The 15,589-nt window shown below is 43.9% G+C and overlaps 2 gene segments (V, D, J or C); both read right to left on the bottom strand.

Annotated features, from left to right (window-relative positions):
- Positions 1-6,746: 6,746 nt before the first annotated feature.
- LOC105511427 lies at positions 6,747-10,232 on the bottom strand. The segment is given in 3 exon segments: positions 6,747-6,808; positions 9,553-9,996; positions 10,134-10,232. Coding segments are annotated over 3 exon segments (555 nt in total).
- A 3,036-nt stretch (positions 10,233-13,268) lies between these two features.
- Positions 13,269-14,386, bottom strand: LOC105511230. The segment is given in 2 exon segments: positions 13,269-14,185; positions 14,278-14,386. Coding segments are annotated over 2 exon segments (471 nt in total).
- Positions 14,387-15,589: the final 1,203 nt, after the last annotated feature.

The following is a 15,589-nucleotide window of genomic DNA, read 5'->3' as shown; positions in this document are numbered from 1 at the left end:
AATTCAGCTGTGAATCCATCTGGTCCTGGACTTTTTTTGGTTGGTAGGCTATTAATAATTGCCTCAATTTCAGAGCCTGATATTGGTCTATTCAGAGATTCAACTTCTTCCTGGTTTAGTCTTAAGAGGGTGTATGTGTCTAAGAATTTATCAATTTCTTCTAGATTGTCTAGTTTATCTACACAGAGATGTTTATAATATTCTCTGATGGTAGTTCATATTTCTGTGGGATTGGTGGTGATATCCCCTTTATCATTTTTTATTGTGTCTCTTTGATTCTTTTCTCTTTTCTTCATTATTAGTCTTGCTGGTGTTCTATCAATTTTGTTGATCTTTTCAAAAAACCAGCTCCTGGATTCATTGATTTTTTGAAGGGTTTTTTTTTTTCATGTGTCTCTATCTCTTTTGATTCTGCTCTGATCTCAGTGATTTCTTGCCTTCTGCTAGCTTCTGAATTTGTTTGCTTCGCTAGTTCTTTTAATTGTGATGTTAGGGTGTCAATTTTAGATCTTTCCTGCTTTATCTTGTGGGCATTTAGTGCTATAAATTTCCCTCTACACACTGCTTTAAATGTGTCCCAGAGATTCTGGTACATTGTGTCTTTGTTCTCATTGGTTTTAAAGAACATCTTTATTTCTGCCTTCATTTCATTATTTACCCAGTAGTCATTCAGGAACAGGTTGTTCTGTTTCCACATAGTTGTGCGGTTTTGAGTGAGTTTCTTAATCCTGAGTTCTAATTTAATTAAACTGTGGTCTGAGAGACAGTTTGTTGTGATTTCTGTTCTTTTACATTTGCTGAGGAGTGCTTTACTTCCAATTATGTGGTCAGTTTTAGAATAAGTGCGATGTGGTGCTGAGAAGAATGTATATTCTGTTGATTTGGGGTGGAGAGTCTTTAGATGTCTATTAGGTCTGCTTGTTGCAGAGCTGAGTTCAGGTCCTGGATATCCTTGTTAACCTTCTGCCTTGTTGATCTGTCTAATATTGACAGTGGGGTGTTAAAGTCTCCCATTATTATTGTGTGGGAGTCTATAAGTCTCTTTGTAGGTCTCTAAGTACTTGCTTTATGAATCTGGATGCTCCTGTATTGGGTGCATATATATTTAGGATAGTTAGCTCTTCTTGATGAATTGATCCCTTTACCATTTTGTAATGGCCTTCTTTGTCTCTTTTGATCTTTGTTGGTTTAAAGTCTGTTCTATCAGAGACTATGATTGCAACCCCTGCCTTTCTTTGCTTTCCATTTCCTTGGTAGATCTTCCTCCAACCCTTTATTTTGAGCTCACGTGTGTCTCTGCACGAGAGATGGGTCTCCTGAATACAGCACACTGATGGGTCTTGACCGTTTATCCAATTTGCCCATCTTTGTCTTTTAATTGGGGCATTTAGCCCATTTACATTTAAGGTTAATATTGCTATGTGTGAATTTGATCTGCTCATTATGATGTTAGCTGGTTATTTTGCCTGTTAATTGATACAGTTCCTTCATAGTATTGATGGTCTTTACAATTTGGCATGTTTTTGCAGTGGCTGGTATCAGTTGTTTCTTTCCATGTTTACTGCTTCCTTCAGGAGCTCTTGTAAGACAGGCCTGGTGGTGACAAAATCTCTCAGCATTTGCTTGTCTGTAAAGGATTTTGTTTCTCCTTCACATATGAAGCTTAGTTTGACTGGATATGAAATTCTGGGTTGAAAATTCTTTTCTTTAAGAATGTTGAATATTAGCCCCCACTCTCTTCTGGCTTGTAGAGTTTCTGCCAAGAGATCTACTATTAGTCTGATGGGCTTCCCCTTGTGGGTAGCAAGACCTTTCTCTCTGGCTGCCCTTAACACTTTTTCCTTCATTTCAACCTTGGTGAATCTGACAATTATGTGTATCAGGGTTGCTCTTCTCAAGGAGTATCTTTGTGGTGTTCTCTGTATTTCCTGAATTTGAATGTTGGCCTGTCTTGCTAGGTTGGGGAAGTTCTCCTGGATAATATCCTGAAGAGTGTTTTCCAACTTGATTCCATTCTCCCCATCACTTTCAGGTACACCAATCAAATGTAGATTTGGTCTTTTCTCATAGTCCCATATTTCTTGGAGGATTTGTTCATTTCTTTTTACTCTTTTTCCTCTAATCTTGTCTTCTCACTTTATTTCATTAATTTGATCTTCAGTCACTGATACCCTTTCTTTCACTTCATTGAATCAGCTACTGATGTTTGTGCATTCATCACGAAGTTCTCATGCTATGGTTTGCAGCTCCATCAGGTCATTTAAGGTCTTCTTTACACTGTTTATTCTAGTTAGCCATTCGTCTAACCTTTTTTTCAAGGTTTTTAGCTTCCTTGTAATGGGTTCAAACATCCTCCTTTAGCTCAGACAAGTTTGTTATTATCAACCTTCTGAAGCCTACTTCTGTCAGCTTCTGAAAGTCATTCTCTATCCAACTTTGTTCTGTTGCTGGCGAGGACCTGTGATCCTTTGGAGGAGAAGAGGTGCTCTGACTTTCAGAATTTTCAGCTTTTTTTCTCTGGTTTCTCCCCATCTTTGTGGTTTTATCTACCTTTGGTCTTTGATGTTGGTGACCTACAGATAGAATTTTGGTATAGATGACTTTTTTGTTGATGTCGATGCTATTTCTTCCTGTTTGTTAGTTTTCCTTCTAACGGTCAGGTCCCTCAGCTGCAGGTCTGTTGGAGATTGCTGGAGTTCCACTCCAGACACTGTTTGCCTGGGTATCATCAGTGGAGGCTGCAGAACAGCAAAAATTGCTGCCTGATCCTTCCTCTGGAAGCTTCATCCCAGAGAGGCAGCCACTTATATGAGGTGTCTGTCATCCCCTACTGGGAGGTGTCTCCCAGTTAGGCTACACAGGGGTCAGGGACCCACTTGAGGAGGCAGTCTGTCCATTCTCAGAGTTCAAACACCATGCTGGGAGAACCACTGCTCTCTTCAGAGCTGTCAGACAGGGACATTTAAGTCTGTAAAAGTTGTCTGATGCCTTTCGTTCAGCTATGCCCTGTCCATAGATATGGAGTCTAGAGTCAGTAGGCCTTGTTGAGCTGCAGTGGACTCTGCCCAGTTCATGCTTGCTGGCTGCTTTGTTTACCTACTAAAGCCTCAGTAATAGCGGACGCCCTTCCCAAGCCAGGCTGCAGCCTCACAGAAGGATCTCGGACTGCTCGCTAGCAGAGAGCAAGGCTCCATGGGCATGGGACCTGCTGAGCCAGGCATGAAAGAGAGTCACCTTGTCTGCCAGTTGTTAAGACCTTGGGAAAAGCACAGTGTTTGGGCAGGAGTGTCCCGTTTTTCCGGGTAGTCTGTCACGGCTTTCCTTGGCTAGGAAAGGGAAATCCCCTAACCCCGTGTGCTTCCCAGGTGAGACGACACCCAGCCCTGCTTCAGATCACCCTCCGTGGGCTGCACCCACTGTCAAACCAGTCCCAGTGAGATGAACCAGGTACCTCACTTGGAAATGCAGAAAGCACCCAACTCTGCATTGATCAGGATGAGAGCTGCAGACAAGAGCTGTTCCTATTTGGTCATCTTGGAACGCCCTCCATCCTTTTTATCAGAAGTTCATTCCCAAGACAACTAATTCACTCCCACAATAAGGGCATTAATCTCTTTCTGAGGCAGATCCCTCATGACCTAGTCATAACAGTCCCAACTCCCAATACCATTACATTGACAAATTTCAACATGAGATTTATGGGGACATGCAAGCATAGCACACACATCTACACCGTGAGTCAGTATTTCTACTCTTAAGTCTAAAACAAAAAAAAAAAAAAAAGAATGCATATGTCCACAAGAAAGAATTCCACAAGAATGTTCACAACAACTTTATTCATAATAGTTTAAGACAGGAGTAACATGGATATCCATCAACAGGAGAATGGATAAACAAGTTGTGGTACATTTATGCAATGGAATATTAATCATAAGAAAGAGTGACCTACTGAAACAACAATATGAATACACTTCAGACATACTAATTTTGTAGGAAAATAACTCAATAAAAATGTTACATGATTCCATTTATATGAAGTCCAAGAATAAACAAAGCTAGTCAATGGTGATAAAAATAAAGAAAGTTTTTATCTCTGGAATAGAAATTGATTGGAAAAGAGCTTGAGGACACTTTCTTGAGTGATGGAAATATTTTTTATAATCATTTCAGTTACTGCTGCACTGGCATATGCATTTGTCAAAATGTACCAGGATGTCCTTCTATTAATATTTGTGTTGTACTCTGTATTAATCATACCTCAATAAAAAGTATTACTAAAAATTAAACAGCAAAATTGCATAAAAGATGGGATCATTTACAAATATATGCTTGTATTCTGTACAGCCAGTTTAAAAATGAATCACACTAAAATAAGAAAAAGCAGGAACAAACATATCTGTGTCAGATATGGAGAATGTGAGAAGTGCTTGGTGACTGAAATAGGGAACATTGAAATTTGACATAAAAATAAGCACAACTGACGAGTGGGCTGAAAACAACTGAGGATCAATATCAAGGAAAGCTGTAGATAAACAAAAGCCTTCTAAAAATATCTTCATATGCTGCTAAAAATCATTCTGAGATCCATGAGCTGCTATACATTTCACAGCTTGGAGAATTGGGCATTCATCAGGCTCACCATTGAGCCTTTCATTTTGGCTTTCAACAAATTGGCCAATTGGTGAATTGACTTTTTTCACAGCAAGCAGCCCGCTCCCCACTTTGTGAGTGGGATCCTGGGTGACCCGGCACTCCCCGTTTGGCAGCCTCACAGAGAGGGTTGGGCACAGCACAGACTCACAGGGTTCCCTGCACGGGGGGTTGGCACTCCCTGTGAAACCCAGCTATGGACCCACCAGTCCTGCAGTTAATGGATCCCAACTAAAGAAACTTTGCCTCTAGGTGTCCATTTTACCTGTAAGTGCTAAAGAGAGATACAGGCTGGAGAAAAATAAAATGTTTGCTCAATATTATCTGTAATATTTTACAAGAAAATCAGTTGAGGAACTCCTCGATTTTTAAACCAAGCCAAAGTCATGATAATAACTGAATTCCTTCCTTAGTCTACCCTGAGAGGACTCAAACACTGCTCTATGCCCACGAATACTTACTAGAGACTTATTTATAGTCTCTTTTCGATAATTCTACTAGTCGATTATCTTCAGGTCTAACGGCACAGTTTGGTGCATCTTCTAACATTTTCCTTCAGTAGTCTGTTTATTTAGGTATTTTAGAAATTGTCATTGATACTTTTTTTGCCCTCCAGAGAACACGTACTTGGTGTCCAGTGCAATCTCAGCCAAGGTGATGTTTTCAGTACGACTTATAAACTTGTAGAATCCCAGATCACTCAAGCAGGTTAAACCTATGGCCTGGCGAGACCTTCAAGGAAGATAAGGTGCAGCAGAGATGCACTGGGTTCAAGGCACAGCCCACCCCTATATTTCCCCTGTTACTCTAAGGCAGTTGTTCCTCTGCACCTGCCCCTTACACCAAGACTGCCCAGCCAAAATTCATCAACTGTAGATCTCATTAAAGATTAGAGGGACTTCCCACCTCTTGCATAGCTGTAGGTAGCCTAGCAATAACTGAAAACTACTGCAGCATCGACATAATATTGGATCCAGGCCCTAATTTTTCTTAATCCTTTCCCTCCTAGGCTGCTCTCCCAGAAGCCCCAGAGTCCTTTAGTTCCCAGTGGTCCACAGTGCCATCTTGTGGTCAATAAGTGAAGTTTCATCATTGTTTCTTCTGCAATGGCACAAGGAATGCTGGCAAGTGTCTGCAAAGAGAACTGACAGAATATTAGAAGTGCCATCCCGCAGGTTTTATGAGCAGTTTCCCTAAACCCTCATCCCAACACTAGTTCTAACCCTGATTATTGCATTGAGTTACCAATCTTAATATCCCACCCTCATTCTGAATAACTCTTATCACATAGCTCGTTATAGCCTATCTTTTTCTCCCTTAAAACTACCATCTAAAGAAAGAGGAACAGAATGAGAGGAATGAAGGGAAATAATATTTGGTTTAAAATAGGAAGAAAACACAGACATTGAAATATAGAGAGTTTTTTTAATCTGAATCACTAAAAATAATCAAAAATGCCCTCAAAAATTGACAATGTTACCCCAAAAGTATAGATCAGCAAAGGATGAAGTCAAAATGAGACCTCTTACAAGGCAATAAGCAATGGTGGAGGAAGCAGTACCTAATGCACAAAATAAGGATGGACGTAAGTAAGACCAGCAAAGTGGCTGCTACAGGAAATGATCAACTTGTGCAATGCACATCCACTGATGTGAGCACCAAAGAGGGAAGAGATGATTCTGGGAGAGGCAGAGGGGCAGCAGGAGATGAGGACACGCTGGTGCAAAATAGCATCATAAGGAAGCAAATTAGCCAGGGCACTGTGGATTAGAGGACTTTGCTTTCTCCTGTCTCTTGTGACATCAGAACCAGATCATTTTCCTTTCCAACTATTTGCTCCTGCACCCTGAGTTAGAAGCCCCTGGGATTTGCTCCTCCTCGGGTTTCCATGGATGAACTCCCTCTCCCTTCTTGTTGAGCATGGTCTGAAGGAGAGGTCATTTCTCCCTCCCCTTCAATCCCACAGTACTGGGGATTGGCACAGATCTGTCAATTGGCATCGACCTCTCATCACATGCTCATATTCCCCCTAACTGTGCCTTTTCATTTCAACTAGACAGAAAGTTAGATGTGGTCAACGAAACTTAACACCTTTATCATAAGATGCACAAGCGACTGCTGCGCAAATTATTGTGGTTTTCACTGCCTTGAGTTATATCTGAACAGGAAAAAAAGACACAATTTCTTAATGTGACTTAACCACAAAAACCTTTCCAAGTCCCAAAAGCAAATACAACTACAAGGGATTCCTCTCCTAACTGGTGAGATGGCAAAATAAAACAAACAAACAAAAAACAAAGAAAAATTTGTCAAACATTTTAAAGGAGAGCCAGAATCCCATTCCCTCTTATACAAAAATCATTATATGACCCTCTTCTGCCTAACATATAGGCAGGGCCATTCCCCTGCCCTGCACCTGGCAGGAAAGCCGTGCTGGAGTCTGTGGGGAGCTGGCGAAGATGAGCCTTGGTGATTCTGCCCCCAGAGCAGAGATCCTCAGGGAGCTCTGGACAACTTCCAGGGACTGAGATGGAGAGTGGCCATACTTAGTCTTGGAGAGGAGAATACTTAAGGTGTGATCCTTCTGACTTCTCAGACTGAAGTAAAAGCAGAGTCATTCCTGACTGGGGTGAAGCTGCTTAGTTTCCAGAGCAAAATAGTCCTTGTTTCAGGGTCTGTTGTTGCCACAGAAGAATAGCGGGGCTGTAAGTGGTTCACAACCTAGAGTTGCTGCTTGGCCATCTCTGTTCCCAGTGACTCTAGTATCTGAATATTCCATGCTAAGAAAGAGAACTTGTAAATAATGAACTGGTTCAGCGATACCTTTAGTGATATTCAAAGTACTTGTTATGTTCTGAGCTGGCATGCTTGTAAGAGACACAGAGCTACATAGCAAGAGATATGGAGGTTGAATAGAAATAAGAACAATTGAGGCCCCCTTCAATAATGGCTTCTAGGAGCAAGAGTAGAGGGGAGGTGAATTCTGAGCCCTTTTGGCCCCACAAGACATGGCATGACAGGGACATCAGAAAATACTCCAGTGATGTGCTGCTAAACTGGGTGTCTGTGAAGGTGGGGACATGGCTGGTAGCATTTGCTAATTTCTGTGGCACCAGCATACCCACCATGGCAGACTTCAAGAGGCCAACGTGGCTTCACTGCTGCGGAGCTGGGAAGAGTACGCCTATTTGGCTCTTCTGAGTCATACAAGCTGGGTCCAGCACATCCCTAGACTCAAGAGCAAATCTTTCAAAGTTCTTCAATGCTTCCTACTCAACACCCTAAAAATGAGGCAACATCAGCTATAGCACACCTCCTTATTTTCGTGATAGGATCAGAGTGTGTGATCCGGGATCTTGGAATGAACAAAGGGACAGTTGTGCAAAGAAAGGATTTCCGAATCCTCTGAAGCTGCTGAGATCACAGAGCAAAGAGTTAACGCTGGTTGGTTGGAAAGCTGCTAGCTTTTGACTTCAGGTAATTTCAATGAAATGTTTCTCCTGCTTAACTTAAGACAACAGAATGATTTCATCTGAGCAGAAACCCTATTCCTTCCTATCTGATCATTAGTAGCATCTGCCCTTTGCTCCTCTTGCATGTTCATTCTCAGTATAAATTGGAAGCCCTGCTCGTTTTTGTTTCATGTTCTTGCAGCACCGTTTACAACTGTGGACTAAACTGTTCAGCCTCAGCGTGTCCACTGTTAGGACCAGGTGTCTCAGGAGTCATGTGGAGGAAGGTGGCAGCAGTTAGAGTCAAGTTCTAGGAAGACAGGGAATTCCCATCTGTGCCCTGGCCTTACGCAGTCACAGGAGACACAGGGCACCTGAGCAAGGAGTGTTTTCAGGATGGCACAATAAAAAATAATGGGTCCAGAGCATCTCCCTCCCAAAGACCATGATTCTCTGGGGAAAGAAATTTGGTGTCTGTACCACGACGATTTCTGATCAGTGAATTTGGAAGGGCTATGATGCCCCTCCTAGCTATGAAAGACTCAGGGCACCTCTATCATGGCTGCGTCTGGGACACTAAGTCCCAGACTTGGAGAAGTGGTCTGTCACCGAGTACTCTCAGAAAACCATGATCCGTAATCACATGAGCTCTGACCAGTGCATTCGCTTTCACAGATACAAACTGCAGCATCACCCACAGACAGGTGGAAGATTCTATTGCAATATAATCACTGTACTTCTATGTATAATAAATACTATATAACAATATATAATATGAGAAATAAAAAGGAATAGAATCAACATTATAAATGAAACACTTCTTGAGTTAAAGGCCTCAGGCAAATTATTTCGAATCAAATGAGTTGGACAACAATGAAAACAGAGTCTAGAAATCAGATTTCCTGAGGGAATCAAGGTGAACAGACAGCGGTGGTGAATGCCTGCTTCTGTCTATCAGGACATCAGCAATGGCAAATGGAAACAAAATAAAGGATACACATGGCTTAAAGTAGGTAGAAGAAATGAAGTGTTACTGTTATCATGATTGTATTTATCAAGTAAGGACCAAAAATTTGCAAAGACCTGTATTTTAAACAGGAAGAGAGATTTGATATTTTGTTGCAGAAAACTTCCAAGGTGACAGGGATAGAGGCTTCAGAAGAAAGATGTTCCTGGGATGTAGCCTCAGACCTTCCAGATGCCTCAACATACGCATGAGAAAAGCATGTTTCCTGCTTTTGACAACCTCAAGTATGTGGGCAGCACCGCAGCCTCCAAGACGTATAGAAGATGCATGTCTGCCCTGAAGGCCGAGGCTAAGACACCCACTCCTTGCTTGGAGCAGTGAGCTGGTTCCAAGGACTCCTAGAGTGCAGTGGGCCAGGATTGTTTTCACCACCTACATTTGCAGTCACTGTGTTTCAGGAATGAATCTGTGGTCTCTGTCTACCTAATGGACAGCAGATGTCCAAATCTACTCCTTTCCCATGAAAGATGAGGATGAAAGACAGGCCTCTGCTAAGGGTCTCCAGCAGCTGCAAAGAGAAAGAAGAGTGAGGTTTGTGAACAGGAAGGAGGCGACTGTGCCACTCTGTGGCTAAGCTGCTGGCACAGAGATACACGGCCGAGTCCCCCTGCTCTGTGCGCTGGATCTTCAGAGTGGAGACGGATCCCTCAGGCCTCTCTGCAGAGAACCGACCACTGGGCAGCCCTGATTTGTCTTGTTGAGCATCATTCCAGAAGTAAATCAGAAACTCTGGGCCCTGCCCCGGGGCCTGTTGGTACCAGTAAAGGTACTCATGACCCGAAATTGGATCACACCTGAGAGTTACATCCTGTCCCCTCTTCGTGACTCTGTACCTTGGGGACTGCGAGACTCCAGCACCTGTGTGATCTGTGGAAGTAGAATTTGGCAACAGAATAACGAAAACATTTGTAGTCATCACACACACACACACACACACACACACACACACACACACGCCTACACACAGAAAAAAAATGAAACTACTTTGTGTTCAGAGGACTCACCTGTCCCTAGGAAACCCAGGACCACCCAGCAGAGGAGCCTGGTGCCCATGGCAGGGTCAGGCCAGGACGGGGGCGTTACCAGATCAGTGTCACTGTGAGCAGGAGCAGAGGATGACGGACGTCCTTGTCCCCACAGGGCAGTTCCCACAGTGACATCACTTCCTCTCTCAATCCCCAGGACCTCAGGGTCACAGCATTTATATTAGAACACACCTGGCTGCTGCTTTTAAATATTTATAAACTCCCTTGTAACAACATCAATGCATTTCTCATCGCTTTGGGCTCCCATGCTGTCTGGACCTGGAGGCCTCACGCTGCATCTCTGAGTTCATCTTCTCACCCCACAGCTGCTCCTCTGTCTGCTGGGCATGTCCTGTAGGATGTGCCAACAATGTCCTCAACATAGGGCACAAAGGGGTGAGCTCATTGTCTTTCCTCCAAGTCAGGGTCCCCTCTGCCATCGCCTTTCATGCCCCAGCCTCCTCCATTCCCCCAGTCACACGTGCCCAACAGGGCTGCCCCATCGCATGGGTTCCCTCACGAACTGTCCTCGTGCCTTTCTTCTGGGATCATTTCCCACCTTTGTTAACTGTCATTCAGAAAAGATACTTGGGTAGAAACTCACAGAGGTCTTTTTTCATATTCCACTTATAAAAGTTGTTTTTAATCAATGTCACCTTAAAAGAAGGAGAATGACAATTTAGCTGATGGTTATTTTTAACCACTATCTTGACTTACTCCTGTTCTCCATTTATCCCTGTGGGCATTATTTCTCTTTTTTTCTGACTGCTTTCAAAATCTTCTCTTCGTCCCTCAGGTTCTACAATTTCCCAGTGACTTGACTATTTGTCTTATTTGAGATTCATTTTGATTCTGGAAACTCTGAATTTGGGTCCTAAACACTTCTAAATAATTCTCAGCTAACATCTCATAAATATCACCTCATAACATTCTACCTATTTACCTGTTTGAAACTGCAATCATATGCAAGAAAAAATGGGAATTTATGAAAAATAAGCATATTCTAATATATGGGAAACATCCATTTTTTTCCTCCCTGTTCTTTAACTTTTCATAGTTCACTTTTAATTTTCTGTGCTGCATTCTAGATGACTCCTGGAGATCCATCTTTGACATCACAAAAAATCTCTTTAGGAGGAGCTGATCAACTGTTTGACTTTCCATTTTGTTTTCGGTGAGTGTGTGAGGCATTTCTAGATACATTATTTGACAATTTTTATGAAAGTTACTTGATAGTTTCAGACATTCTCTTTTTCCTTGTTTCAGTTTCCCCTCATGTTCATTTAAACATAGCTCTCCAAACTTTCATATCTTATAATGCCAAAATTTCCAGTCTTTGGGTTTGCACTTCAATCTTTTGTTGCATGTGCTCACATTTCCTCATTGCTATTTTCTAATATGTCCTAATATTCTTCTTACTGGGAATCTATTTGTTCGATGGCTGTCTGTGACATTCCAGAGAGGCCTGGAATGAGAGTGAACAATACCAAGAGTCTGTCATGTTTACAGGCATCTCCAGTCTAACTCGCAAATGTACGGGCCCAAGAACTGTCTGGTGCACTCCGGGCTGTCAAATATACCCACAATATAGGTTGGTAGGGTCCGAAATGCTCTCTGGACAGTCCCAACAAAAGATTCAGAATAGAATTCAAATTTTCTAATTTTTTAAAATAAATCTCATACATATATAGACCCTCTGGGTGCAGGGAGATATCCGGCACAGGATTAAAAGTAAAGCTAGTAGCCAGCGTCTGGGACATCTACATACAAATTGTGTCCACATTCACCTGGGCAGCACAGGTGTCCACGGAGAAGATTCCAGGGACCACAGCAGGTTGAGGCAGTTGTGTGATCCAATGCCTTAATCTCCGTCCTGTGCTGGACTGTGTTAAGTCAACTTTGCGAAGGCAAGAGCCTGCCTTTCTCAGAATGCCATTTCTCTTACCATTCAGGGTTACAGATGGTCAAGGTACATTTGGTAAAATTTGGAAGACAGATGAAAAGCAGTCACTATTATTATACTTGGCAGGTCATTGTGGTCAGACAGTGAGAGTCTGTGACCGGTGGATACAGAGGCATCCAACAGACCTAGAAAGTCCTGTTCCTTCTGCGCCCTGTATCCAGTTCATCTTCCCAAATGCTGGCCAACAGCAGCCAGGCTGCCCCCAGTGTTTGCAAGTAAACCTGCAGGGGTGGGCCCCATACAGTGGGTACAATTTCCCCAGAAGAAGGTTTCCATGGACTTTTCCTGTGCTCCCGGCTCAAGGTCCCACTGCATGGCCTGGCATACTCTGATCCTCTCATGTTCCTGCCACTCCAGCCTGTCCTGCCCAGACCTCTAGAAGCCCTGGCTACTGACTGCCTCCTTCACCTTCTGACTTCTCTCCTCCAGACCTTCTTTTCCTCAGCTCCTCCCACATATGCATAATATCTAATTCTGATCATAATTCTGTTACACTCTCAAACTTGTAGTAGCCCTGTTTTATTGGAGATTAACCTAATGGAGATTTTCTTACCAGAAGTGATTTCAAGGAACCACCTTTAAGGATGGAATTCTAGAGGTAGATCTCTGATCTGTCTCGATTTGTTGTGGGGAAAGACCCTGAAGGAGAGCACAGAGACCTGCAGGAGGTCACGTGCTGCAACCACAAGAGGAAGCCTTGAGCCAGGTGTGGATGCCAGGATCAATTTCCAAGACTGACCTAAGCCCAGCAATCAAAGGGATGGGATTTGTTGTACTTAATGCTAGATCTCTGCCAGGTTAAAGTAGATGTAGCGTGTTCCTACTATTGGGTCATCCACCCACTCATCATTCACTTAACCTCTCATTCACTCATCCATGCTCTGAAATTTGTCTCCCCACATGCGAGGCACCAATGTTGGTAAATGCAGCAGGCACAGCCTCAGCTCCCACGGGCTTAAAAATTAGGTGGAATAAAAAAATAACCAGATAAGTATCTGAGAAAGCCCAACTGCACTAAAGGTTACTAACAGACACATGAATCTGTGAGAGCTTATGAGAGGAAAGTTGATCTCAGCTGGGAGGGGAGGGAGTGCTTCCCACAAGAGGGTCTGATCATGCTGAGATCTGGGGGACAGGTGGGAGCTGGCCACTGCAGAAAGGAAGCCTCCAGCCCAGTGCAGAGGAAATGGGCTTTGAAGTCTCTGTGATAGGAATGAAGGAGGCACAGGAGAGGCTGCCCTCATGGCTGCAGTAGAGAGCGGCAGGGAGGTGGGGGGAGGAGAGACCCAGCAAGTCCTTGGAGGGTCACTGCCCAGATGGGAAAGGTGGGCCACAGGAGAGACCACATGAGGGTGGGGGCTGGGGAAACCCTAGAGAGAGGAAGCAATAAGGTCACCAGAGAGAGATGGGAGTCTAGATGGATCTGAAATACACATCCTGCTTTATCCTGGGGGCCTCGGACTCAGGATAGAAAAGTAGGAGCTGGGGAAGCCCTTGCCCCACCCCAAAAGGAGAGCTCTGAGAAAAGAACAGATAGAGCAACAAAGGAGACATCTGAGGACCTGGGACCAGTCCAGGCCTGGCTGAGACTGCCTGCAGAGGCACCTGGCACAGAGCGAGGCTCATACTGTCTGGGCCACTTGGGGTCACTCGGGGTTCCAAGGACCCTGGTGTAGAGAACTCTGCCCAGGGCATCGCTGAGTCTTGGGTGAGGAAGGAGGGCAGAGCCTGCCTGGCTTTATGTGCAGAGAGGAGGCAGCCTTGCAGCGCTGTGAGTAACTGCTGGCACAGAAGTACACAGATGTCTGTGAGGGAGCAGCCGACTCCAGCCTGAGTGGGAAATCCTCTATGTTTGATCTGGAGACACTGTAGCCATTGGAAACTTCTCCTTTGTCAGTGACACCAGCACCAACTGAGTAATGAATCAGCCTCAGCCCCATGCCTGGGTCTTGTCGATACCAGTACATGGAGTCATGGTTCATATCCTGGGCACACTGCGGTGTCGTGCTCTGTCCTGTTTTCAGGATCTGGAATTTTGGGGTCTGAGTAACACCAGCATTCACTGGACCTGTGGAGAAGGAGAACAAAGCTGATGCTGCAGCCCCAGTGGTAAGGTGCTGAGCCTTGAAATCCACACAAGGGGCCCTGCCCGGGACCCACCTGCCCACAGGAGACAAAAGGCTGCACAGCACAGGAGGCCGATGCTCATGGCAGGTGCTGCAGGACGGAGGGGTCTTCTGGGTCTGTGTGTTGATGAAAGGGGAAGAGGACTCTCAAGGGAGTCATTCTGAGACCTCATTCTCCCTGCCTGGGCCCCAGGGAGGGAGAGGCCAGGAGAGGCCACGCCTCTTCCCCAGATGGTCAAATCCAAAATAAATGCACCAGTGAACAGCTGAGAATGAGAAGAACACATATGTCTGAATTGAAACAAGTCTAAAAGATTTTCATGACCTTTTGTAAACAGTTTGTAATTCAATGTAAATTTTATTTCTTCAACGATATAATTAATATTCTAGTGTTAGTTATCTACATAGTGCTGTAGTCTAGAGTCTTAGGGAAACTCCTCATGTCTTCCTAGTGTTTTTGACTCCTATGTCCCAAATACTCCTTCAAGTATCCTTTTCTAATGTGGTTAATTGACCATAATCCTGTTTAAAATCCTTTGTCTATATTGGTTTTCTCTGTTATCAAGTTTCCAAGTCCCAGGGGCAGGCTCATCAACATTGGAGGAGTCGTTTTGCTCTGTTTCTTGTCAACTCACTGACAGATGGGACTCCTGAGAAACCCAGCTGAGCACCTTCAGCTCCACCCAGGGCTCTTGCTTTCCATGCCTGGGGTGAGACCACAGTAGGTAGAACCACCTCACGCTGCTGACTACCTTCTATGTGTGGACGATGGTGGCCACCCAGCACTGCCCATGACCTATGGACACAAAGGTGGTCTTATGCATGAGAGACTCAGGGAGAGAGGGCAGACTTTAGGGTAAAGAAGAGTGCTCTGTTTTAATTTGAGTTGTCATGTTTCATAGGGGGTAGCCCTTTGTGCGGGATTCCTGCCATTAATTTAGTAATAAATAAAAAGGAGCTCAAATAACATATCTTGGTGTACAGAGTCCCACAATTGTTAGGACACCACAGTCAAGATAACATTGTCATGTTCTTCAAATTCTTACCAATTTTGGAACAAAGGGGATGCTAATAAGTTGTATGGCTGGTTCTGAGTACATAATTGTGTTTCATATTCTGCTCACCTCCCCATGTGCTGTTTTCCTTTTTAGCACAAGCACATGACCAGGGTCTGGGTCACTCAGTATCAGTGGGACTTTGGATCCCATCAATGGGACTGTGTTCTGTGAAGAACACAGAAGTTAAAGTCACAGCAAAGGACCACCTGGTACTATTTACCTGCAAGCTGGGGTCCAACAAACCAATGAGTGGATGCCACATATGTGATCAGTATTTCTCTAGTCCAG

The sequence above is a fragment of the Colobus angolensis genome, unplaced genomic scaffold (genome assembly GCF_000951035.1).
Source record: "Colobus angolensis palliatus isolate OR3802 unplaced genomic scaffold, Cang.pa_1.0 Scaffold2, whole genome shotgun sequence".
Taxonomy (NCBI): Eukaryota; Metazoa; Chordata; class Mammalia; order Primates; family Cercopithecidae; genus Colobus; species Colobus angolensis.
This window is presented reverse-complemented; position numbering and strand designations above follow the sequence as displayed.